We start from the raw sequence: 25,018 nt of genomic DNA on the forward strand, positions 1-25,018 counted from the left end.
CTCCTTCAAAGCCCAGCTGGAAGCTGGCAGGAGTAGATGCCATCGGCCACTCTAATTTCACACCACGTTGAGTGGCCTGTTTGCAGGTCCATCTCCTCCCCAGAATGTGAACTCCCTGATGGGTGTCTGATGGAGGTCTATAATCCCAGAACGTGGCACAGTGCGCAAGACTTACAGTAGAGAAGAAGTGCTGGCCTTAAGAACCAGCTATCAGACGTTGAATTCTGGCCTTTACTGTGGAGTAACTAACTTTGGGCAAGCCCTTAACGGCCTCCCTGAGCCCATTTCTTCAACTGCAAAGTGGGGACAATAGTTGCAACTAACTCACATAAGTAGCAAGGAATTCAAAAGAATTCATGCAGTTACAGCTCATAGCCAGTCCAGTACCCTGGACTCTAAACAGCCATGTGTGATCGTTAAGCTCTCTCGTTGTTGCTTAGTAAGTACGTCGATGGGGCTGGGGCTGGGGCTGGGGCTGGGGCTGGGGCTCAGTGGTAGAGCACTTGCCTCGTACGTGTGAGGCCCTGGGTTCGATTCTCAGCACCCCATATAAATAAAAATAAAGGTCCGTTGACAACTAAAAAAAAATCGGAAAAAAAAGAAGGTCAATCTGTAAATAACAACCCTCTGCCTAAAAGTTAAGTTCTTAAAGTTCTTAACTAGAAAACTTTGCTGCGACCCAGGAGGCTGGCGCTTTCCCTGGCTCTAAGGATCTGCAGCTCTGACAGGCGGGTTAGGGCGGGGCTCTGGGCCGGGGGGCGGAGTCGGGACGCGGGTCACGTGGGGAGGGCGGGGCTTGCGTGCGGTCACGCGGCCGGCTGTTGACACTTCCGGGTAGGGCGAGCGGCGGGCCGGCTGGGCAGGGCGGGCGGCTCGCGGCCACCATGGCGTACCACGGCCTCACGGTGCCGTTGATCGTCATGAGCGTGTTCTGGGGCTTCGTGGGCCTCCTGGTGCCCTGGTTCATCCCCAAGGGCCCCAACCGCGGGTAAGTGCGGCGGCGCCGCGGCGCCGCGGCGCCGAGGGCGGCCCCAAGCCGGGTATTGGGGGCTTCTTCCGCGCCGCGCCCCGAGTCTGGAGACGAGTGACCTCCCCGCCGACGCTCGCCCGCCGGCCCCCACCGGAGGCCTGGCTCTGAAACCCTGAAGAGGGGGTCAAATAAATGAATCAGCATCTGCCCTCCCCGCCTCCTGTGGGCGCGCTCGGCGACGGCCCGGGCCCTGCACCAGGGCGCCGGGCCTGGTCCGCGGAGGTGCGCTCCTGGGAGCCGGGGGTGTCGTCCCGGGTGTCGTGGGCGGCCCTGCGTCACACGGTCCCCGAGGCGCCCCGGTGCCTTGAGCGTCGCCGTGCTGCGTTTTTCAATTGCAGACCCGTGTGTCGAGCTTTTCGAGGGTGGTGCTATACAGAGCCTCAACAGCCAAGAAATTCTAGGACGCTCCTTTCTGCTTCCTCTTTTTCTTTTTTTCTTAAATTATTTTTTTCTTAGCTCAAGACAATTCAGGAGGGAAACTTGGATTAAAGTCACAGTTTGTCAGAAATACTATCTCTTGCTTCAGTTCTTGAAACTGGTTTCTTGTGGCCTGGTTTCACAGCCTCTTGCATGCCCAGCAGGCACGCAGTAAATGTGGAGTCGGTAGTTAGGTGGCCTTGATTCAAGGAAAAGAAACTTATTACTTCCTGGACCTCCTTTGCTGTCTGGGATAGGCTTGATTTTATATCTGTTCCTTCTGTTACCCTAAAAATAAACCATTATTTTTTTTTTTAAGGAAACATGGTAGATGAATTTCCATCATTTGCAAGCATCATGACCCCCTTCCCCATAAAGCAATTATATAGGGTCATACCTCCACAGCAGAGTGGTTGGCATAGATTTTTTTATTTTTTATTTTTATTAGCAAGAGTGGTCTCTTGGGCTGGGGCTGGGGCTCAGTGGTAGTACACTTGCCTGGCATGTGTGAGGCACTGGGTTCGATTCTAAGCACTGCATAAAAATAAATAAAATAAAGGCCTATCAACAACTAAAAAATTTTTTAAAAAAGAAAGGTGGTTTCTAGTGTGTCTAATAGGTGGGCCATGAACTCCTAAGTTCAAGCAGTTCTCCTGCCTTAGCCTCCCCAGTAGCTGGACTACAGTTGTGTGCCAGTCTGCCCAGCTTAGTAGTCGATTTATAGTGTCAGAATTGTGAGGTTATTAAAACAATTCATATAAGCCAGGTTTAGTTGGAATTAGACATCAAAATCAGAATTCTTTATTGTGTTTATATCTGTTTATATCTTCATGTTTCATTACTCTTCTGCCTTTCTGGCCTTCAGCTTCAGAAAGCATTTATTAAAAGCTTATCATATATGTCAAGAGCTTTGTAATGTTGTGAACAACCAATAAAAAAAAATTAAAAATTAAAAAAAAAAAAAGAAAAGAAAAAAAAATAAATAAAAGCTTATCATATCCAGGGTATTGAGACCCCTCCTGTTTCTATTCAGTTTCTAGCCTAGCATGAAGGTTCTGGTATTTGATCTGCTAGTGATATATGGGTACATTCATGCCTTCACCACAGTTCTTGTATTTCCTGCTCTTGGTAGGATTGAGCAGGTCTTGAGACAAGGTCTCCAGGAGTTGCAGGATTACACTTGAGAACTGCTCCTGGGTGGATGACCTCTGACCTTGGACAGTTGAGTTAACTTTTCCAAGTTCCTATTTCCTCATGGTAAAATGGAAACATTAGTACTGAATTAGTACTAGTTCCCCTTTACCTCTGGAAAAGATTGCAAATCAGATTTTGGTTTTTTAATATGCGAAGGAGCTGAGCTGCTTCATGGATTGTGTTTTTAATACAGAAAAAGCATTTCTGATTTAAGAGATTGAAGTCTTCATTAAGAAGATAAGTAAAAGAACTGTGTAAGAAGGGAGAAAGACAAAGGACTCTGATATTACATCCTCTTTCCTGAGAGACCCCGGAGCACTGCAGTGAGGACTGTTGGGTGGTTGTGAGTTTAGAGGCCTGGTGAGGGAGGGAGGCTGGGAGGCAGGGAGGCTAGCCCAAGGCAAGCCCTTTCCACTCTTTCCTACAGTGGAATAGTGAGATAAAATAAGTCTCTGCCAGCTTTCCTGGTCTTCATGACCGCCCCCCCTTTTTTGTTTTTGAAAATCCACAAATTCTCTAAAAGCTTTTTTTAAATTCTTTCCACATTGGCTCTGCCAGGCATGGCAGAAGGCAGGGAGGCGCAGAGGAGTTAGCCTGCAGGAGTTCAGCCAGTTCCGGTTTTTCCATCAACATTTCAGACATCAAAAAGTGGAAGGAGTGACAATGACAATAAGGGCCACATAAAAAATACCACCTAGATTAAATAACTAACATACCCATTTTCGCTTTGTTTATGAATACTTGTGTGTATAAAATTTGCCCAGCCATTTGAAACAAAATTGCAGCCAGTGTGACTCTTAATCTCTAAAGACTTCATATGCAGATCTTAGAAAGCACATATGAAGCTGATGTTTTAATGAGGGAGCTTTATATGAAACAGTGTATTATTTATTTAATTTTGTGGTACTGTGTGTTTTGAACTCAGGGGTATGCTACCCCTGAATTATATCCCCAACCCTTTTTACTTTGAGATAGGGTCTTACCAAGTTGCCCAGGCTGGCCTCGGATTTATAATCCTCCTGCCTCAGCCTCCCAAGTAGCTGGGATTACAGGTGTGTGCCTCTGCACAACTTCTGAAGGATAGTTTAGGAATAATTATAAACAAGAGTTCTGATACTTGCTTTCCAAGTTCCAGGGGACAGTCTTGCTTGCTTCCTGGGATGTGGAGATCCCTCTTTGGAAGCCACTCCTGTGGGTGATGTGGGAATAGAGAGGGATATGATGAAAGGAATAGTTCAGACAGGTGAGTCTAAGCGATGGTGTGGGTGGCATGGAAAAGAGGGAAGGGAGTTTCGAATCTGAGCCATATGCTGCCCTAGTGTCCTGGCCAGCTGCTGACAGTGCAGTTGGAAAAGAGCAAGCCTGTCAGGGGAGAGATGCTTCAAGGTTACCAGTCCCTGCAATAGGTGAGCAAGGGTGCAAAGGATGGTGGATTGAGGGGCAGGTGGATCAGATAGATGGAAATGGCACAACTGCTTCCAGGGAGGAGGAAATGTTTTTGTTTGTTTATTTTGGATTTTTGGTGCTAGGGATTGAACCCAGGGCCTCACTCATGCTAAGCATGCAGTTTACCACTGAGCTACACCTCTGGCCCTCAGGGGAGTAGGAGATCTATAAGAGGAACTTTTGAAAAAGAGATGAAAGAGGATATTATGAGTTCTGTTTTAGAAAAATTGAAATTCAGCTTTTTATTTTTATTTTTGGTCCTGGGGCTTTTGGTCCAGGGGTACTTTACCACTGAGCTACATCTCCAGCACTTTTTATTTTTTATTTTGTGACAGAGTTTCACTGAGTTTCTTAGGACTTCACTGATTTGCTGAGGCTGGCCTCACTGTGATCTTCCTGCCTCAGCCTCCTGAGTCTCAAAGGATTATAGGTGTACACCACTATGCCCAGCCCAAGTTTAACTTTTTAGACATGAGTAAAGATGGGAAGAGTCAGTATTAGAGAGCATAGTTTTAAAAGTACTGTATTCATTTATTGCAGAGAATAGTACCAAATCTGGTAGTGACTGGGCTGTCAAAACTAACTGTCACTACAGATTTTTCTGTTCAGTTGCAGATGGATGTGGGCACACTTTAGTCTACAGGATATTCAAGCAGATACGGATCCACTTTCTTGGTGCACAATCAGTGGCAGCTTGACCACATTCGGAGGGGACTTACAGCATCACTGTGTCCCTGGTTCACTGGTGATCTGATAACATTTGCCTTTGTTGTGCTTTGTTTTTAGAGTCATCATCACCATGTTGGTGACCTGTTCAGTTTGCTGCTATCTCTTGTAAGTATATTGTTTTTTCCCAAAATACTGATCAATTATTCTTGTGTTTGTAATGTGTGTGATTACACATCTTGTTTTATGGGAGCTTAGCCCTCGTGTGTCCTCAAATTGAAAACACCACTCTTTCGGGTGCTCACTATATCATGGGAGAGCTGTGCAGATGCTGTTCTCTTGGGAATAACAGTTCAGTGTGAAGCCTTTAATTAATTGGAAATTATCATCATACTGCTTGATACTTTAGCATTATGATTTGTTTAGATCTACTCATTTTACTTCCATAACTCACTGTGAGGCTGATGAACTGTCTTATTATGATTTGTTTCATAAATAAAAGTCGAACTAGATTTACCTTCGAGAAGAGTGAGGGTGATTTTCTAATTTCATTGTAAACTGTATTCAGAGTGTAATAATTCATATCTATGGAATAGTTATATAATTTACATAAATGATTGAGTGAAGACCATTTGGGAATATGTAAGGTCATCTCTTTTCTTGCCACGTATATGTGTAGTGCCACTCTTTATTTTTACGAGGACCAGAAATGGCAGAGCTGCATGAGCTGTTTCCAATTTTCCTCTACATTTCTCCCTCCCTGAGAATGTGAGTCCAGTCTCAGGATAAAAACGTGGATTCAATGAGTTCCTGGAGAGAGTGACTGCTTCAGAGTACTCAAAGGACACAGTATTTCTTTTTCTTTTAATTGAGGTAGATATCACGTACCATGAAAGTCATCTTTTTAGGAATTTCTTTTCAGAGTTTAGAACTAGTGATTCACTTCCTTGCCCCCTTTTTTTCTTTTTTGGTTCCTGGGATTGAACTCAGGGGCACTCGACCACTGAGCCACATCCCAGCCCTATTTTGTGTTTTATTTATTTAGAGACAGGGTCTCACTGAGTTGCCTAGTGCCTCGCTGTTGCTGAGGCTGACTTTGAACTTGGGATCCTCCTGCCTTAGCCTCCTGAGCTGGTGGGATTACAGGCGTGTGCCACTGCACCGGCAAGGCCTTTGTTTTTATAGCTTGAAGAGCTTTGTAGCATGAGTAGCGAGGCTGGTGACAGTGTCTCAGAGGAGAGAAGACAACTCTCTGGGGAGTGAGTCTGGAGTGAATCAAAACAGGCCCAGCAGGTTGTGGCTTCTGGTTCTCCATGGTCTTTGAAAGGTGGCTGCCTTTCATGATGGTCTCTTTAAGACAAAAGAACCTTTCCAGCAGTCTCATGCCTCCTATTTTCATTTTCAAGTGTAAAATGAGTAACTGGACTTGGTAGGAAGTGATTTAACCTGGGGTCCTGGTGATTCAGTTAAGGACTGTCAGTGTGCTCCTGTTTCTTGCTGTCTAGATTAGTTCATTTCTTCCTTTGTCCCCACGTGCTGGTGCACATTGTCTTCACAGTGACTCGGAACTGCCATTGCTGTGTTGTAGAGGTAGTTCATAGTGGGGTTGGTTTTGATTGTATGTGGTACTGGGAATTGAACCCAGGTGCTGTACTGCTGAGCTCTCCCCAGCTGCTCACTCCCTTTTATATTTTATTATTGTTGTTGACATACCGGGGATTGAACCTGAGGTGCTTTCCCACTGGGCCCCCCGCCTCCCAAGCAGCACCACCATGGCTGGCAAGCGTTACTGCATAAATGCTTCTAGACACTGTTTCATGGAGAGATGACCTGAGTGATATTACCTTTATGAAACTGCTTTTCTCCTTTGTTTCTTTGAAAGCAGATGATGTACCCTATTAAGCAAGACACCTGCCTGAAAGATATGAAGTTCAGACCCTGAATATTTCACATACTATATCCACAAATTAATGAGATTGTATAATGAAATAAATGAAATTCAAAAGAAAGCTTCACTTTTGGGCACTAATAGTGTGTTTTCTTGAAAAAAAAAATATATATATATATAAAACTATCTGCAAGAGGCTTTATTAGGACTTAGGTTCCAGCATGAGGGGTGGCAGTGTAGGAACTGTTCCCTAAAGTGCGTCTTTTGAACTCACACACACCCAAAGAAACCGGCTTTCCTCCAGAGTGTTTTGAAATGCACTCTTGGGCTTTTAATCGCCTTCTGTCCGTGACATTTTTTCCCTTGCTGGTCTGTTCTTGTTTGAGGTCTGATTCCAAAACACAGAACTTGTTTTGCCTCCCGAGCTGCTGGGATCTCAGAGTGCACCACTGCACCTGGCTCCGCTTGGGTTTGTTTCTAACTGCGGGCCAGGGCTGGGGGGTTTGGGATACTCTTTATATAGCACAGGTTTTCTTTTCTTTCCTTTTTCAGAATTTGCAGTATTGGGAATTGAACCCAGGCTCACATCCCTAGTCTTTATTTAATTTTTGCTTTTGAGATGGGGGACTTACTAAGTCGCTGAGGCGAGGCTTGAATTTGTGATCTTCCTGCCTTAGCCTCCCGAGTCCCTGGGATTACAGGCGTTGGCCACCACGCCCAACACATATTTCTTATAAAATTATTTTTTTCACTTATGTAGTGGTAGGATCTTACTGTATTGCCTAGGTTGGCCTTGAACCCTGGGCTGAAGCCGTCCTCCTACCCCCATTTCCCTGGCAGGCAGGACACAGATGAGTGCCACTGTGCCCAGCTACTTTTTTTGAATTTTAGCTTTATTTATTTATTTTTGGTGATGCTGGAGATTTTTTCCCCTGATCCTTGGGTGGAACCCGGGGTGTCATGCACTTTTGACACAATGCTTGTGAGGCAGGCAGAGTGTCAGTTCTTTTTATAGGAACTTTAAAGATGCTGTTCGGTTGCCTTTTGGCTTCTATTGTTTCTCTTAGAAACTCAGTTGTGATTTGAATAGTTGGTTATGTTTTGTTTTTTTGTATGCTGTACCGGGGATTGAACCCAGGGCTGCTCTATCACCGAGTTGTGTCCTTAGTCCTTTATTTATTTATTTTTCATTTTGAGTCAGGGTCTTGCTAAATTGCAGAGGCTAACCTCAAACTTGTGATCCTCTTGCCTCAGCCTCCTGGGTCACTGGGGTTATAGGCACACACCACCACACTAAGATTTTCTCTTTTATCTTCAATTTGCAACAGTTTGATGATCTATGCATAGATATAGGAGTACTTCTTTGGATTTATTTTGATTAGAATTAATGTCTACCACCAAATTTGGGAATCTTTCAGAGTAAATTTCCTCTGTTCTTTTTTTCTGTATATATTTTCTCTTCCAAGATTCCAATTGTGTGTATTTTGGACTGCTTGATTTTGTTCTCTTATTTTTTCTGTGTGAGGCACGCTTGCTTGCTGGGGATGGAACCCTGGGCATTTCGCATGCCACATGCTAGGCTAGCACATGCCACTGAGCTATGCCCCAAGCCCACCTCCTTCCACATCAGTGTTCCCCGCATTCCTTCATTTTGCGGGGCTTCTGCTCCTCTGTCCCTGGCTCACTGACCACTGTCCCTGATAATCTGCTGGTCAGCCCCTGCAGAGATGGTTTTCAGCTCAGATAGCTATGCATTTGAGTTTAGAATTTCCATTGCTCTTTTATATGTTTAATGATACTTCCTATCTGTTCCCTCTTTGACTTTTTTTTTTTTGTCTTAAAATGTATTTATAATGGACGCTTTGAAGTCCTGGCCTTTCATCTCTAGCATCTGGGACATCTGGGAATCAGTCTCTGAGGGTTCCTTTTTTTTACTCTTGGTCAGATTTTTTGTTCCAGGGGTTTTTTGTTTGTTTGTTTGTTTGTTTATTGTTTTGCATGTCTGTGTTTTCACTGAGTTCTAGATATTGTAGATGATAAATACCCTGTATTCCACTCTCTTCCTCTGAAATAGGTTTGGGTTTTGTTTCAGAAGCAGTCCTGGCTAGCTATCCCTTGGAGCTTGTGGGCGCTTGCTTTTGCCCTCCGCTGTGTTCAGTTTCACCCTTGGCTTTGGGTCAGGGCTCAGCTGAGGCTGGCCCTTCTGGGGTTGCAGTTGCCTAGGGCCTTGCTAAATTGCTAATCGCTTGTTAATTGCTCTGGCTGAGGTATCCAGGCCCCTCATTTCCTCTCCCTGCTGTGGGCAGCAGCTGAGAGCCCCCTCTCATCCGGGCCTGGACAGTATGTTTTCCACCAGGGGAGGGTTCTTGTGTGGTCAGGGGTCGGCCAGGATTTAAGGGAAACTCACACAGACATGAGGACTCCTCTCTGTGGCTCCCTCTTTTTTTTTTTTTTTTTTTTTTAATCCCCTTTGGTGTCCCTTCTGGCAGCTCTGAGCTTCATCTTCGGACTCCTCAGGCCCATCACAGTGCAGTTTTTCGCTCACATCCACTTCGTGGTGTCCTCAGGGGAAATGCTGCATCAGGGGTCAGTGGTTGCCTTCTTTCAGGGGCCAAATCCTCTGTGGTTTCTACCTGCCTTTTTTATGTGGTGTGGGTGCTGGGGATCACTCAGGGCCTGGTGCACCCTTGGCAAGCTCTCAGCCACAGGGCTACCTCCAGCCTTCCGCCTGCGTTTGGACACCATCACACAGTGGCTTTTGACATTTTGTCTGGAATCTATAATAGCTACGTATAGGAGAATAAGATATGGTTCTCCTCCGTCACACCAGACCAGAACTTCACTTGGACTTTTGTTTTCTGAACTGTGGATTGAAGCCAGGCAGCCAGGTGTACTTAACCAGTGACCCCTTCCCAGCCCTTTTTATTTTTTTATTTTGAGACAGGGTCTCACTGAGTTGCCTAGGGCCTTGCTAAATTGCTGAGGCTGGCCTTGAACTGTGATCTTCCTATCTGAAGCTCCTGAGCCGCCAGGCAGGTGCCACCACACCTTTACCTTTCATTTTTAAATTTTCAGATATTTGTCATTTCTATGTAATTTCATTTTGCTGCTTTAAAAGTCTTGCTTGGCTTTCTTTATTCCTGCTCACTGCACATTTTTAGGTTTGTCTTATTTCTTAAAACATAGTAGGGCTATTCTGGGCAGAGCTGTAATCTGGCAGTTCAGAGCCTAAGACAGGAAGATTACAAGTTCAAGGACAGCCTCTGCAATGTAGTGACACCCTGTCTCAAAATTTTAAAAAAGGGGGAGGGGTGTTTGGAGATGTAACTCAGTTCAGTCGCCAGTACCAGGCAAAGAAAAAACAGGCCAACCCTAACATGGCCTCCACGGAGCGCGCTCAGCATGCGCAAGGCCCTGTCCAAGTTCCACACCCAAAACAGGAACAGCAAGGTTCAGGTCTGACAACGTTATCATCTAAAGTCCTCGCGAGTCTCTTTGCTCTTGGCTGTTGTGGTAACTCTTCGGTGTTTTGTTTTGGTGTGTGTTTAGTCATATTTACGTGTAGTTTCATGTGGATGGTTTCCTGGAGTCTGGTGTGAAGGCAAGCTTCTCCACAGAGGATTTATGTTGCTCCTGCCAGGAGAAGCCACGATTAAATCAAGATTAATAAATTCTTGCCAGATATGGTGGTGCATGCCTGTAGTTCTGGGGAGTCTGGAGCTGGGGTAGGAGGATCACAGTTTTAAGGCCAGCCTTAGTAACTTAGTGAGATCCCTCCTCAGAAGAAAAGATAAAAAGGCTAGGGATGTAGTTTAGTGGTGGTGCTTCCTGGGTTCAATCCCTAGAACCTCCCCAACACAAAAGATTAAGATTAATGAAATTCTTGGTTTATGGTTTGTTTAGACCATCCTATTAGTGTGAATTTGAGTTGCAAACCGCATGGTGGCCAGTTCTTAGAGGCCTCCTTCATATTTCTTGATCCTTAGACTTGAGGTAGTTAATTTCTCTAAAGTCTGATTTATCCTTAATTCAAGAAGTAACCCGTTGGGGTTCCTGCTTCGTGGGGAGTGGTGTGTAAAGCCTTTATTGGGCCGTTCCAGGTGGGTCCTGCTTTCTCCGCTCTTTGCCATGTCCTCTGAGGTCTCAACACACAGCTCCCCCAGTGGGTATGTGCTCTTGCAACAGGGACAGAACCTGTCCCCCCACTCACGGGTGCTTGCCTTCACTTAGTTTTTCAGTCTGAGGATTGCTTTTAATCATCTTTCTCTCAGGGATATATTAGAGATGCTTGTCTCCAGGGGAAGGGAGCGCAAGGTACCTAGCCCAGCCTGCTAAGGACCCGCCATGGAAAAGTTTATTCTTAGTCTGATTTTGTGGTCTTTTCCTTTATTTATTTTACTTTTTATTTATTTTTTTAAGAGAGAGAGAGAGAGAGAGAGAGAACTTTTTAATATTTATTTTTTAGTTTTCGGCAAACACAACATCTTTGTTTATATGTGGTGCTGAGGATCGAACCCAGGCCGCACGCATGCTGGGCGAGCATGCTACTGCTTGAGCCACATCCTCAGCCCTGGTCTTTTCCTTTACAATCTGGCAGATAAGAGGATTGCCACAAGCTGCACATGGTGATGTACCCCTTTGGTCCTGCTGTCACATACCTATAGTCACATCTCCTATAGTCCCAGCTACTAGAGAGGCTGAGGCAAGATGAGTGCTTGAGCCTGTGAGTTTGAGACCATCCTGAGCTGGCAGCATAGAAAGACCCTGTCCTGTCTCCAGGCAAAAAGAAAAAAGAGGGTTGCGACACATTTTGAACTGGAAGGCCTGGGATAGGAAGTGAGCCTTGAGTATAGAGGGAAGAAAAAGAGGGTGCTTCCAATTTAGAACTGGCAAAAACAGGGCATTTCCCGGTCGTAAGGGGCCGCGGCCAGGTAGTGCTGTGTGCAGTAGGGAAGGCACTGCAGGCTTTCTCCTCCGGAGCCTGCCGTTCTCTCTCAAGCTCTTGTGGCTTTGCCAGTTCCTGGAGCTGAGGTCTCTTCTTCCTTGATGGCTAATGGTTGGGGCCACTGTCAGATCCTGGAGGTCCTGGCTACAGGGGCCCCTCCATCTTCAAAGCTAGTAACAGGATCTCCTCTGTCAAATCCTTGTCTTCCTGTAGCAATCTGGGTCCTGTGAGGAGATAGTCTGCACAGTGGGTTCAGCAGGGCAGGTTTAACATAAAGAAGCATTAACAGGGGTAAAAGAGGAACTGTAAGGCAAAAGGAAACTGCTCATGGTACATAGGGAGCCTGCCCACAGAACGACACCTTGGAAGGGATTTGGACCACAGAGTCTGCAGAGAGCAGGGGGCTTTGTGGGTTTGGCCAGACCCGAGTTGGCATGGAGCTGCTAGACAGGAGGCAGGTGGCCCATGGCCCTGCTGCGTTATGGAGGTCCTTGTGCTTGTGCAAGCAGGAGGGCTGCCAAGTGCACAGGCCATCTGGTTTCCATGTCTTGCTGGGCAAGGCCACCAGATCAAAGAGGGACCGTGTCGGGGGCCTGAGCCTGGGCAGACTTCACTGAATGTCCCCAAGCCCACTCCCTGGCCCACCAGCCTACTCCTGCCCAGTCTCCCGGCTCTCTCCACTGTAGAATACTGAGCTGAACGTCACACTGGCTTCAAGGAGAAAGAGGGACTCCTGAGCTGGTATTGCAAGGTGCGCTTGGAGTTGAGGCAGGAGGTCCGAGACACGCCGTGCAGGTGCAGGCAGGCGGGGCCCTGTCCTGAGGGACTCACCAGGTCTGGTCAGGTCCATGCAGGGTCATCTCCTTTTCTTAAATCCCACTGTGTGGCGTAACCCGTTCTAATCATTGGAAGTTATAGGTTGTGTTCACTGTCCAGGGCTTTACGGGGGGGGGGGGGGGTGTAGCAGGGGTGGGAACCTGGGGGGAGCCGCCTGCCAGCGGCGGCAGAGGAGGTGGGAGCCGAGTGGGAAACTCCTGAGGTGAGGAGCGGGCAGTGCCCTGCGCGGCTTGAATATGTTTTGAGCTGCCCACAGAGGAAGGGCACAGCCAGCGAAGGTGAAGGTCTGCTCCTTAGCCACTGCACACAGCACTGGTGTTAGCTCTGAAATTCTCAGCACCTCGGCAGGATTGTCACTTGTATTTTACAAACAGGGAACCAGGCGTGGGGTTGTGAGATCATCTGCCTGAGCCACTCTGGCTGTTGACACAGCTAGACTTAAAATGCACCCCAATATCGAGTCCGAACCTTGCTGCCCTTGAAAGTACTGGTGTCATAAATCAGATAACTTGACAGAGGCCACCTTAATGGAGCCAGGGCAGGTCTCTTACCCGTGTTTCTGCTGTCTCTGGGAGCTCACCGGCAGAGGTCACTCCTCTCCCGCCCTGGCTATATGGCTGTAGGGACAGAGGGTCCATCAGTAGAGTGGTGCTTGCAGACTTCCCCCTGCCAACAGGGAAGCTGGACAAAGTCGGGTCGCTCCATCTGTGTGTCACCATCACCAGAAAGTAACCTGTGCCTTTGTTCCCTGTTCCAGCATCTGACTGTGGACCAGAGAGCACAGCAGGATGGCAAGGGCCGAATAGAGCCCCGCTGTGGTGAGGGCGCAGATGACACTGGAGAATTCTGAGAACCAGGAGCTCGGCCCAGCCTGGGCTGCAGGGCAGTTTGTCAGTTAAAAGTGCCCAGGCTTCTCTCTGTCTAGGCCCTTACTGCCACCATTGTCTCTTATATGTAGCTCCTGGTTTCTCAGGCTGACTTGTCCACCCAGTCCAGTGCGGGATGTGGTGTGGAGTGGCTGGGAAGTGAGGCACCCTTGGCTGGGGGTTGGACTCCTCCAAGTGCCTCATGGAGGCAGCTGGTGTAGTGGAGTCGGAGGCCTGGGCACCCTTCCAGCTCTCGCACTGATCCCTATGGGGTGTTAGGCCCTCTGGACTTGCTTCCTCATCCTTCATCCCTGATCCATCGCAGCCCTGCCGTCCTCTGAAGTGTCCACTGCCCATGGCTGTCTGGGGAGCCTGAAGACTCTGGTTGGGCTTAGGACTGGCCCTCGGGTGAAGAAGACGTGGACAGCTGGGGCGCAGGGAAGGGCATGTCCAGTCCCTCTCTGGACGTGCCCCGCCATCGGCGTGCAGTGGGCTCTTCTCCTGTAGCACGTCGTGTGCCCGCTCTTTTCAGGCATTTCTGGCATCAGGAGGTAGTGGCAAGCGGGCACGGAGCTCAGCTGGCTCCAGCGGAAATTCCTCTGTGCAGTTTCAAATGAGCTAGCCGGCCTGCTTCCCGAGGAATTTTCTTGAACTGTGCTTTGTTGGTTTTGCTCTTAAAGTGGGTTGTTATTGTTGTCCTTTGTTTTTTGCTTGACTTGAAACATTAAAAATAGTGAGTACTTGGAGGCTAGGGCACTTGAGTCTAGGAGTTCAAGGCCAGCCTGGGCAACACAGTGATGAGACTCCATCTCAAAAAGAAAAAGAAAAAAAAAAGTGTAAAACCAAATTCAGAAAGTTTCTGTCTGGGTATGGTGGCACACGCCTTGACCCCAGTGACTCTGGAGGCTGAGACAGGAGGATGGCATGTTCCAGGCCAGGTTGGGCAGCTCAAGGCTCTTTCTGAAAATAAAAAGTAAAAAAGGGCTGGGGATGTGACTTGGTGGTGAATGCCCCTGTGTTTGACCCCCAGCACCTGAATACTGCAGCGAGTAGCCTTCCTTCTGTCCTCCGCGCTCTATTCCTACCGCGTGCCAAAGGGAGTGGTGGACTTGACATCCAGCAGATGGGCTCTCCAGCAGGGTTCTGGCTAAGCTCTTGCCTTCTGAGATGCTCTCAGTTAAGATGTCAAAAGGTCGGTTTCTATAGTGGGAACACCCAGCTGGCCTGGTTTCTGCTCTAAGACCTGCTACTACCTAATTAGCATTGTGACCAAAGCAGATCACTTGGCCTTTCTTTCCCCGGTAGTGTTAGGATAAAATGGAAGGTCGGGGGTGGGGTGGCCACAGCACATCTGGGAAGCTCCAGGATGCTGTGCTGTGTAGCCAGCCAGGGTTGGGAGCCACTACTCCCAAGAATGGCCCCCCACACACAGGAGGCGCTCACTTTTTTCCATACTGTATGTTCTAGGTGATGAAAGGAGACAGGCTGGTTTAGGTCCCGACATCCTTTTTTATTTAGTATTTCCGAGCACTGGCCATTGTCTCAGCCTCTTATGAAACATGGTCAGCTGCTTCTGCAGCAGCTCATATTGGCTGCTGGACTTGGGGAAATCCTGGGTTGGGTGGAATTTTCCATCACTCTGAGCTCTGCACCGTCAGTAGTGACTGTAGCCCAGCGCTCCAGCATGTCTGCCGGGCCTCCTCTCTGATGGCAGGTGGAGGGTGAACCTACTACCATCCTGTCTTGTGTTTGTGTTAATACCCTCGTTCTAAGGACGGATCAGAGTTGCATCTGAATTAACTTTTGTTTATAAAGTGAGTCGGCTTGCTGTATCTGTTTTGGCCTAATTTCCTCAAGTATTATGTTTCCTGTGTCAGAACTACCTTTGTGGGACAGGGAGGGCAGTGCCTGGCCTGGGGCACCTACTCCTGTACTCTGGCCAGTGCCCTGCCCTCCCTTCCTGGTGCTCAAGTCCACCTTCTGATCCCTTGGAAGAATCCCAGGATGACAGCACCCAGGAGGAGAGGGCCCGCCTGATGACTGCCTGGTTGAGTTTGGCTAGTTCTCTTCGCACAGGGGAGCTTAGGGTCCTGAAAGTTCAGGAGTCCACTGCAGCATCTCTCCTGCTCCTCAGAAAGCACGCTCTGGGCCCCTGTGGGGAGGGGAGCATGGGGTATCACTGTATGGCAGTAGGCGGAAGCTGGGCCTGCAGTCCCCCCACTTGCCGTGGAGAAGTTCTGGTTGATGCTTGTGTTGTGAATAGGAGCTAACGGCAGCATGTGCTCTGTTTCTTTCTGGTTACTGCCCTTCCTGACCGTCCTGTCAAAGTACGGTACCCTCAGCCATTTTCTACTACTCCTTGCTTTATTTTCTTTATGGTATTTATTGCCTGGCCTTATGTAAGTTCTGTGAAGTTAGTGACATTTTTTTCTTCTCCATTGTACTTCTGGGGCCTGGAACCTAGTATGTGTTCATTAAATATTTGCGTAGGATGTTGACCATGGAATGACTTGAGTGGCCAGACATTTGCTTACTATCTTTCTTCTTGCTCTTTTGGTCTTAGCTCAGCAATACTCAAATATCATTGGGCATATGAATTACTCTAGTAGGTACAAAACCATTTATTCAGAACTTTCTGAACAACATAAGCACATTTAAAAGATAACTGCCATCTTTCACCTTTACTATTGTTCTTCTTCCGTGTTGGTCTGGAGTACAGGGGCATGCCTTGCTGTTTAGATTCTGAACCAAGCAGCCGAAGCTAACTGCCCACTTGGTCCAGCTCCACTGGTGCTCTTACGTGTCCTAGTGGTATGGCTAGAGAAGCGGGGTGTGTTCTGGTCTAATGGAAGCCGGCAGGCTGAAGTCAAAGCTTGGCTATTTGGGAAATGTTTTGTTGTCAGCCTTGCTCCCATGAACACAGTGTGTATTGAAGATTCGGTCCAAGCAAAACAGATTTAAGTTCTACTAACGTGCTTCTGACATCCTAACTGAAAATGCTCCTGCTCCAACATGAGTTCACCACATTCTGTTCTTCTCCGTCATTTTTTTTCAGTTGGCTAATTGCAATTCTGGCTCAGCTCAACCCTCTCTTTGGACCACAGTTGAAGAATGAAACCATCTGGTATCTGAGGTACCACTGGCCTTGAGGAGGGACACGGCAGCGCCCAGTCTTCCAGGTGACTTTGCTCTGGACCTTTCACAGTAGTATTGCTGTGGAGTGGCTGGAGGTGGCCTCGACAGCTTCTCAGACTCTTTTGGCCAGTTTAACACTGTGCAGGAGCTGGCTGCTGAAAGCAGAGTGACCTGAGCAGAAGTACATTTAGAACTTGGGCCATTCTCAGGAGAATCCCCTGGTCTTAGATTGAGCCAACAGATTTCGGGGGGCGGGTAGGGGAATACCAGGGATTGAACTTGGACATTCACCAAGTTGCTTAGCGCCTTGCTTTTGCTGAGGCTTCTTTGAACTTGTGATCCTCCTGCCTCAGCCTCCAGAGCTGCTGGAATTACAGGTGTGTGCGTCCCTGCCCAGCAGCTATGCCATTTTTTTTTAAATTATTTTTTAGTTGTAGTTAGACACAATACCTTTGTTTTATTTATTTTTATGTGATGCTGAGGATCAAACCCAGGGCCTCACACGTGCTAGCGAGCACTCTTCTGCTGAATCACAACCCCAGCCCCGGCTATTGCCATTTTGATATCAGTTTTTGTTCCCACACTTTCTGGTAACATCAAGATCCTTCAGCCATTGCTGGGCATGGTGACACACACCTTTAATTCCATCGATTCAGGAGATTGAGGCAGGAGGATTGCAATTTTGAGATTAGCCTCAGCAACTTAGTGAGGCCCTGTGTCAAAATAAAAAATAAAAAGACTGGTGACATAGCTCAGTGGCAGAGTGCCGTAGGTTGAATTACCAGTGCCCAAAACAAAATAAAACATAATTCCAGTTGAAATCATGAACAAGATATATTCATAAAAGTCTGTCTTCCAGTGTTTCATTTTACCAAGATTTTATACACACACCACACACACACACACACACACACACACACACACAGCTCTTACAGAAAAGATTGCACTATTCCGTACCTTGTTTTATTCACCAATAACATGTGCTAGAGGTAGTTGCTTACTGACATGCAGACACCTTCCTCATCTACTGCAGCCATTGATGTCCTTGTCATTGTCTGAGGATATAGATGGGAAAGCCATCTGTGACTCAGACTTGCTTTCTCCTGTTCTCCTCTCAACACAGATCACTCTGACACCAGATGTTGGGGGTGAGGAGTTCTCCACACACCAAGCAAGTAGGCACTCCAGCTCGGTGTCCTTTAATCCAGTTCAGCTCTGACACTGTCCGCCTGGAGATGGTGTCAGATCCCATAGGTTGAGGGCTCGGTCTCCAAGGCTGCTCCGGGCTTTTGATACCAGTTGCCAACCCCACTTTGTTTCATCTGTGCTTTTAACCCACTGGCCATAGTTGGGGTTCCCATAACCTCTCAGGTTGGATGAGTGGCTCACAGAACTCCAGGAAGCACACCTGCTGCTTTTATAGAGGATCCAGACGCGTTCTTTGCATAGGGCAAGGGACGTGGTGCAGGGTCTGCTGCTTCAGCAGCCTCCACACTCACCAAGCCCTGTTCTGGGTGTTTATGGAGACCTCCTTGCACATCTAACACCAGCAGACCGGCGGGAAAGCCCTGAGAGGCTCAGGTTCTTCAGGCCTCTCTGCAGCCTCCTGCCCTCTAGGGTGTGGGGTGGGACTTTCTGGAGTGCAGGGTCTGTGACCTGCCAACAGATGGGGCAGGTTGAAGGATCTCTTTGTGGCCAGCTCCAAGACAGGGGCGATCAGAGTTTCCTGTGCCCCCTTAGGGCGGAGAGATTCTGGTTTCTAAGCCTGCCTGGGGGCGGGGATTGTGAGCCAGAAACCATGGAGAAAAATGTGCAAGTGTGTCTGTGTGCACGTGCGTGTGTGTAAAATAGTGTCAGAGGCTGTGTCCAGTCTTGCTGTTGTTGATAAAGCCACAGTACCATCTTTTGCATATGTTATTTTGTAGTTTTGCTGTGACCTTTAGGGAGATTGCTTGAAAATGGAGTCTCTGGGATTCAGGCACCTACCTGCCGTCTTTCTGGAGATTGCTCCCTTCCCTCCCACAGTGGTCCTTGCGTTCCCACCGCCAGTTAGGGTAGTGCCTGATTCTCAGAGTGAGAGGCAAGTAGTCAGCCTTTTCTCCCCACTTAGCTTTACCTTTGCCAAAAGGAATTTTGGTTTCTTTTTCTTTCTTTGTAGTGCTTGGGATTGTAAGCAGGGCACCCTGTCAGTATGCTGCATCCTCAGCCCCTTTTTTATGATTTTATTTAACTTGTGTTTTTTCCCCCACCTGCCCTATCTTCAGCGCATCCTTTGTGTGTGTCTGTGTAGTACTGGTGACTGAACCCACTGACATTCTGCCACTGAGCCACATCCCCAGCCATTTTTTGAGACAGGGTCTCACTAAATTGTCCAGGCTGGCCTTGAACTTGCCATCCACCTCCCAGGTTGCCGGGATTACAGGTGTGTGCCACTGTACCTGGTCAGCCATTCTTTTAAACTATAGCAAATGTTAGGTAAGGTTGTTGGTTGGGGTTCAAAGCTGGGAATGGCAGGCTTCGTTTGCTTCCTATCCAATAAGAGAATTGGACCCTTTGATACCGAATAACCCTGTGTGGGTAGATCTAAAGAGGTTCCATCTGTGTGTTTTCTGTCTCTGTACCTGGTAAGCTGATTGACAGGCACACATCTAGCATTTGTGCTCTGGTCCACACATGTGTGCAGGCTGCTTGAAACCTTGTATTGAAGGTCATTCCTTTAAGAGCAAAGTCCCAGGAAGCACCAGAGCACGTCCTCAGGTCCCGTATGATGGGCATGGAATCATACCTCTTCTTCACTGGACACTTTTACAACAGTTCCATAGTTCTAGGACTTCAGAGTTATCATCACATCAAGAAGTCTAATCTCATGGGGGCACATACCTTTAGTCTCAGCTACTCACGGAGGCTGAGGCAGGCAAATCCTCTGAGCCCAGGAGTTTGAGACCAACCTGGGCAACACAAACCCCATCTCAATAAAAGAAAAAAGAAAAAAAAAAAAGCTCTATCTCTGCTTAGCATTAAAACAGACAGAACTCTGAAGATGGGCCCTTACTTATCTTGGTGGTAAAAATCAAAAGATTATGGCTCAGTGGTAGAGTGCTTGCCTAGCATGTGTGAGGCACTGGATTCAATTCTCGGCACCGCATATCAATAAATAAAATAAAGGTTCATTGACAACTAAAAAAAAAAAATCAAAAGATTGCACTCTATTCACCTTTTGAACTTTGAACTTTTTCATAACAGGAAGATGATACAGTACAGAAACTAGATTTGAAATGTTGATACTTATAAGTATGAGGAGGGATTTGATTTGGTACACGATTTCTCTAAGGGACCAGGTTTAGAAAGTAGGTACGAGCCAGACATAGTATTCGCAGAGAAAAATGAGGGTCAATCAGGGAAGCTTTAGAATATTTTGGTTTGGGTTTTGGTTTGGTGCTGGGATTGGACCCAGGGCCTTGTACATGCTAGACACGGGTCTCTATTGCTGAGCTGCTCCCCAGCCCAAGAAGACTTCCACATAGGTGAACCTGAGTCAATCTGAACCATGTCCTGTGAAGCACCTGACTGACTTTTTGCTACTTGGGTTGCTTGTCATGGTTTTCCTTCCTGTGTGCCAAGCTGAGCGCAGTCACTGGTGAGGCCATCCAAACTATGCACTCTGTTTCTGGGCTGGAAGTGTGGCTCAGTCCTCAGGAGAGCAGTGTTCGCTGCACCTCTGCCCACCGCCACCCTTGTCTGCTCCTCCTGGACCCCTCAGCGAGGCCCCCAGCAACTTAGCAAGACTCTGTCTCTAAATAAAATATCAAAAAGGGCTGGGGATGTGGCTCAGTGGTTGAGTGCCCTGGGTTCAGTCCCAGTAAAGAGCCACGGTTGTGACTGTTGTCAAGTTGCAGCCTCACGATGTACACCTCCTTCAGCCTTGGGGTTCAGATCCAGTGTCCTGGAAGTTAGCTGGGCTACCACACACTGTCTTATGCTGTACCATGATCCTACAGGGCAGAGGCTGTACCCTAAAGCTTAGGATGAGAGAGGAATAGAGGGTGATGGTAGCAAGACCTCTACCCTGTGGGAGCTGTTTTTCTGTGCATTCCAAAAATGTTTGGGTGCACTGAGGTGTGATACTGAGCAAGGGTTTCAGAGAAGGCCGTGGGCGCCGAAGGGCAAGCCATGTGTTGGGAGGTGGAACTTGAGCCACACCTGGGGCGTGCTGAAGGGTGCAGGATGTCTCATGGCTCCAGTCTTCTGGTACTCCATCCTCTCTAGCAGATAATCTGCCATTCTTCACTTCCCTCTGTCACTCGGGGATGGACCTGTCCCATCACTCCTTTCTCCTCTTGCACAGGGACAGCCGCTCTTGTCATGCTTCTGATCTGCTGCGCACTCCCCCAGCCACCCTAATTTCTGACCCAGATCAGTGCATCTGGGAACCATGACAGTGGCCCTCACCTGGTCTCCCTGTCTCTGAAATACTGTCTCAGAGTAGCCCACCAGTCCTGCCAGTGGAGTGCTGCCTGAGACATGTCACTGCTTTCCCCAGAAACTTGCTGCGCTTCTCCCTGAACAGCTAGGGGTTGTTATTGCTTTTTTATCCTGGGGTCCCTGATTTTAGTGCCACATGCCCCTAGAAATGCAGTGTAAAATCTCAGTAAACAGTTTTTGTCAGGGTCACCAAAGGTCCTGTGAGCCACAAGTGATAGGAATGTCTAATCTGCTAGTTTATCCAGCGCTCTGGCTTGGCCGGCAAGGCCTTCCTATCTGCCCTGAAACCACCTTCATGTCCTTTCTTCTCATTGCTTCCGGCTGTGACTGAGGGTCGATGTGACTATTTTCGTGTTTTTGACCTAGTTAGCTTTACCTAGCCTTCCTGCCTCCAAGTCCTACACCAACCTCAGAAGCAGATTAGGAACCACTCCTGTGGGCACCCCTCGAGCTCTCACCTCCGCTCGCCGCCTCGGTGCTTCTGGTGTTTTCTTAGTGTGCGCACCCCAAATCCTCACACTTCTTTTGGGGCCACCTGGTTTCAGAGTGCTTGCTTTGATCCCTAAATGTATTCAGCTCTTCAGTTTTGAGCCCATGGCCTTGGACTGGTAAATCTGTGTACCTGTGGTTTGGGTACACACTTTACACACCATCGTACACAAGGACTTCTTTTGCAAATTTACCTAAAAGGAAAAAATTAAAATTAAACCTAACATACGTATCTTTTAAGAAATACATTCACACCGAGTGTGGTGGCACATGCCTGTAATCTCAGCAACTTTGGAGACTAGGGCAGGAGGATCACAAGTTCAAGGCTAGCCTGGACAATTAGTGAGACCCTGTCTCAAAAAATAAGAAGGGCTGGGATATAGCTCAGTGGTAAAGCACCCTTGGGTTCAGTCCCCAATACCAAGTTAATAAATAAAGTGAAAGGGCTGGGGAGTGGCTCAGTGGTGGAATCCTCTGGCCTCAGTCGACCATTTGACGACCATTTGACGGGCTGAACAGGTTTCTTGGATCTGGTCATGATGGTCCTCTTGTCTTTCAGTTTTATCTGATGTTCACCTAGCTAGTCCCTCGCTTTTGAGATGAGAATGTGAACCCTTTGTTTGAGTTCTCCAGCCACACCCCAAACAGCTATGTCATAGGACAGGAGATTCTGTGTGTCCTTCACTAACTCCAAAAATCAAACCGTAAGATAGTGCTTTTGAGCACAATGCTCGCATTGATTTCAAACTGGTATCATGAGATCGAGTGGCACTTAAACCATTGTGTGAGGTTTCCCAGAAGTGAGGGCCTGTGTTTTCCCTTGTGATTGTCTTTTGTCACAAATGGCCTCAGCACTGAGAAAGTCTGGTCAGTGTGCTCTTCATGGGAAGTTGCACACAGCGGCGCGTTCCCTATTTGGGGTTCCCTACTTGAGGTTCCCTGGGGGAGCTTGCATTCTGCCTGCCCCAGGGCTCACCCAGGGCCTATTCTGCTGGCCCAGGGAGGGGAACACAGAATGATAATTAGAGCAACAAGTATTCTGAGGCCTTCAGACCACAAAAGCCACATCACCCTGGTCATTGCCTGGTCATTGCCACTCCTTGGCCTGGTGTCCTTTTCCTAGTGCATTGTAAAAAAGCTTCTAGTCATTATTTTTTCTTCGCCCCACCACTGAGCCACACCCCAGCTCCTCTCTTAACCGTGGGTTGAATGTGCTTTGTCCACGTGTCCTACCTTAGTGGGACTCCAGCTAGCTTGCTCCAGAAGGGCAGTTTATAGTCCTATAGTCCTGGGCAACTTGGGTTCTAGGTTCACCACGCTGCACTGTGGGTTCTCTGTGGTTTCACTAGTTGGAAGATCTAAGCCCATCAGGTGTTGCTGCTTGTCTGTGACCATCAGCCTTGTCAGACCTGCCTGATGACTGTGTGTTGAACGAATTCAACAAGCATCCCTGCCACTCACACCCATGAACACTCCGCCCCCACAGTTTTCACACTTAGGCACATTGTGTGCCATAGCCAGCTTGATTTCTTCTTTCTGTTCTCTTTCTGTCTCTGGCAGTACTAGGGATTGAACCCAGTGAGGCTCTATTCTATTACTGAGCCATATCTCCATTCCCACCTCTTTTTTTTTTTTTGAGACACATCACTAAGTTGCCCAAGTGGTCTCAAACTTGTGATCCTCCTTCCTTGGCTTCCCAAGTTACTAGGTTCAGTCCTCAGTACCCAAAAAAAAGGCAGCAGCAATGATTAAATTTTTGTTTCTTTATTGCCTTTTTAATTTCAAAAGTAGCATAAGTGGCTTTATTTTTTATTTATTTATTGGGGGGGGGTACAGGGGATTGAACTCATAGGCACTTGCCCACTAGCTGCATCCCCAGCCCTATTTTGTATTTTATTTAGAGACAGGGTCTCACTGAGTTGCTTAGTGCCTTGCTTTTTCTGAGACTGGCTTTGAACTCGCAATCTTCCTGTCTCAGCCTCCCGGCTGCTGGGATTATAGATATGTGCCACTGCACCCAGCAAGGGGCTTTATTTATATACACATCAGAACAGACTTTTCTTTGCAGTGCTGGGGACAAACCAAGGGCCTCCCGCATGCTGGGCAAGCGCTCCAGCACTTGAGCTACAGCCCCGCCCAACAGAGACTTTCTATGGAGGCGTTGTGCAAGCACTGTAGGCAGTTGACTCTGTGAAGATACTTTCTTTATGTATTTTCCAGCTCTGCAAGGGTGGTATTGCAGTTACCATACTAGGAAAAGAGACTCATTTTTCTCCTATGCTTGCTTGTGGTAGTCAGAATAGGGAGCAACCTGGAAGGCCACCTGGAGTCCTGAGGACAGGACATGGAACCTGTTCCTGGGGAGTGGCCACTGGAGGAGAGCTTTGGATCTATGAGAGGGGAGGGGAGAACACAGGCGCTCTGGCGCTCGCCACCCTGGAGAACCCATTGGACCCCAGTACTGTTGGTCTTGGCTTCATGCTTCCTGCTTTCTGTAACATGGTCAGACTTACTGTGCGCTGTGACAGTTCAGCAGTGTCCTTGGTAATAGGAGCTTTACCCCAGCCCTGCAAAACCTGCCCACACTTGCATGGTGATTGCACCTGCTCTGCTGAAGGACTTTTTGAGCACCTGCCTGTTTTAAAGCATTTGCCTGATTAACTTTCTTGACGTTGGTTTTGCTCTCCGGAGGAAGGTTGGGGACCAGTTACTGGAACAATTGTGTTTTGCAGGTGGTGAGGAGAATGCCTCCTAGCTGCGGATCGCCTCCACACCCAGATCGCCTTCTTGGACTCGCCACTCTGGGCATCTGTGCCCCTTCCCAACACCCCTGAAGCCCTGCCCTGCAGTGCAGTATTTTCTCCTTCACCTTTTTACACTCTGATGAACGAAGTGCCTACCAACTGAGCTGGTTGCCTGTGCTCTTCTCCTGGGAAAGCTCCTCTCACCTGGCATCTGCAGATGCGGAGAGCTCCTGCCTGCACTCAGCACTGCGGCAGGATGCGTGCGGCTCCCGCAGGGCCGTGAGGAGGAGAGCGTACTCAGAGGGGAGAGCTGTCCCAGCAGATTGACACCAAGCTGTACCTTCAGGATGAGTTTCTTACTTCTGCCATCTTTTAGAATAAATTATTTTTCTGCTTTCTATAGAATCTGGCTTCAGTGCTTCTAAAGCTCATTTTTCTAAGCTCTTTTTTCTCTAGAAAGTGCCTTTTTAAAAAATGCTTTTGTTGTGTAAACTTAGGTTGGAGGTATAATCCCTGCCGCATAGTTTGAGGCACCTGAAGAGATGGTAAGCACTTTTCTTCATCATTCAGTAACCGTTGGGAGCACCGTGGGCGAGGCACTGGAGAAACCGAAGATGTTTAAACTGGGGACCCTGTGAGTTCAAAAGCTGATGGCTCTGTGCAGAGAGACAGTCAGCATGCATGGGGCTCAAATATCAGCCGGCATGGCAGTGCCTGCCTTAGCCTCAGACACAGGGCTGAAGAAATCGAGGGGCTCAACCCTGGTCAGAGAATAGCAAGGCTGTGTTCAGTGGCAGGCATCTCAGTAGTTCACTAATTTGGCAGCTCTATTAGTTTTTATTTTTTAGTTGTAGATGGACACAATATCTTTATTTCACT

The 25,018-nt window shown here is 47.8% G+C and overlaps 1 protein-coding gene across 1 annotated transcript; it reads left to right on the forward strand.

Moving 5' to 3' along the window:
* The first annotated feature begins 812 nt into the window (after window positions 1-812).
* On the forward strand, window positions 813-24,544 carry Atp6v0e1 (ATPase H+ transporting V0 subunit e1). The gene is made up of 4 exons (XM_005334117.4): window positions 813-988; window positions 4,874-4,921; window positions 16,345-16,468; window positions 24,128-24,544. Exons 1-3 carry the CDS (start codon window positions 885-887, stop codon window positions 16,436-16,438), a joined length of 246 nt encoding a protein of 81 aa, XP_005334174.1. The 5' UTR covers window positions 813-884; the 3' UTR covers window positions 16,439-16,468; window positions 24,128-24,544.
* Window positions 24,545-25,018: the final 474 nt, after the last annotated feature.

The sequence above is a fragment of the Ictidomys tridecemlineatus genome, chromosome 1 (genome assembly GCF_052094955.1).
Source record: "Ictidomys tridecemlineatus isolate mIctTri1 chromosome 1, mIctTri1.hap1, whole genome shotgun sequence".
NCBI classification, from domain to species: domain Eukaryota; kingdom Metazoa; phylum Chordata; class Mammalia; order Rodentia; family Sciuridae; genus Ictidomys; species Ictidomys tridecemlineatus.

Bases quoted from the DNA above. Each gene is read 5' to 3' on its own strand.
- Atp6v0e1 (XM_005334117.4), top strand. From the start codon at position 885: ATGGCGTACCACGGCCTCACGGTGCCGTTGATCGTCATGAGCGTGTTC. The intron at 989-4,873 runs GTAAGTGCGGCG...CTTTGTTTTTAG, and splicing joins CCCAAGGGCCCCAACCGCGG to AGTCATCATCACCATGTTGG. The intron at 4,922-16,344 runs GTAAGTATATTG...ATTTTTTTTCAG, and splicing joins TCAGTTTGCTGCTATCTCTT to TTGGCTAATTGCAATTCTGG.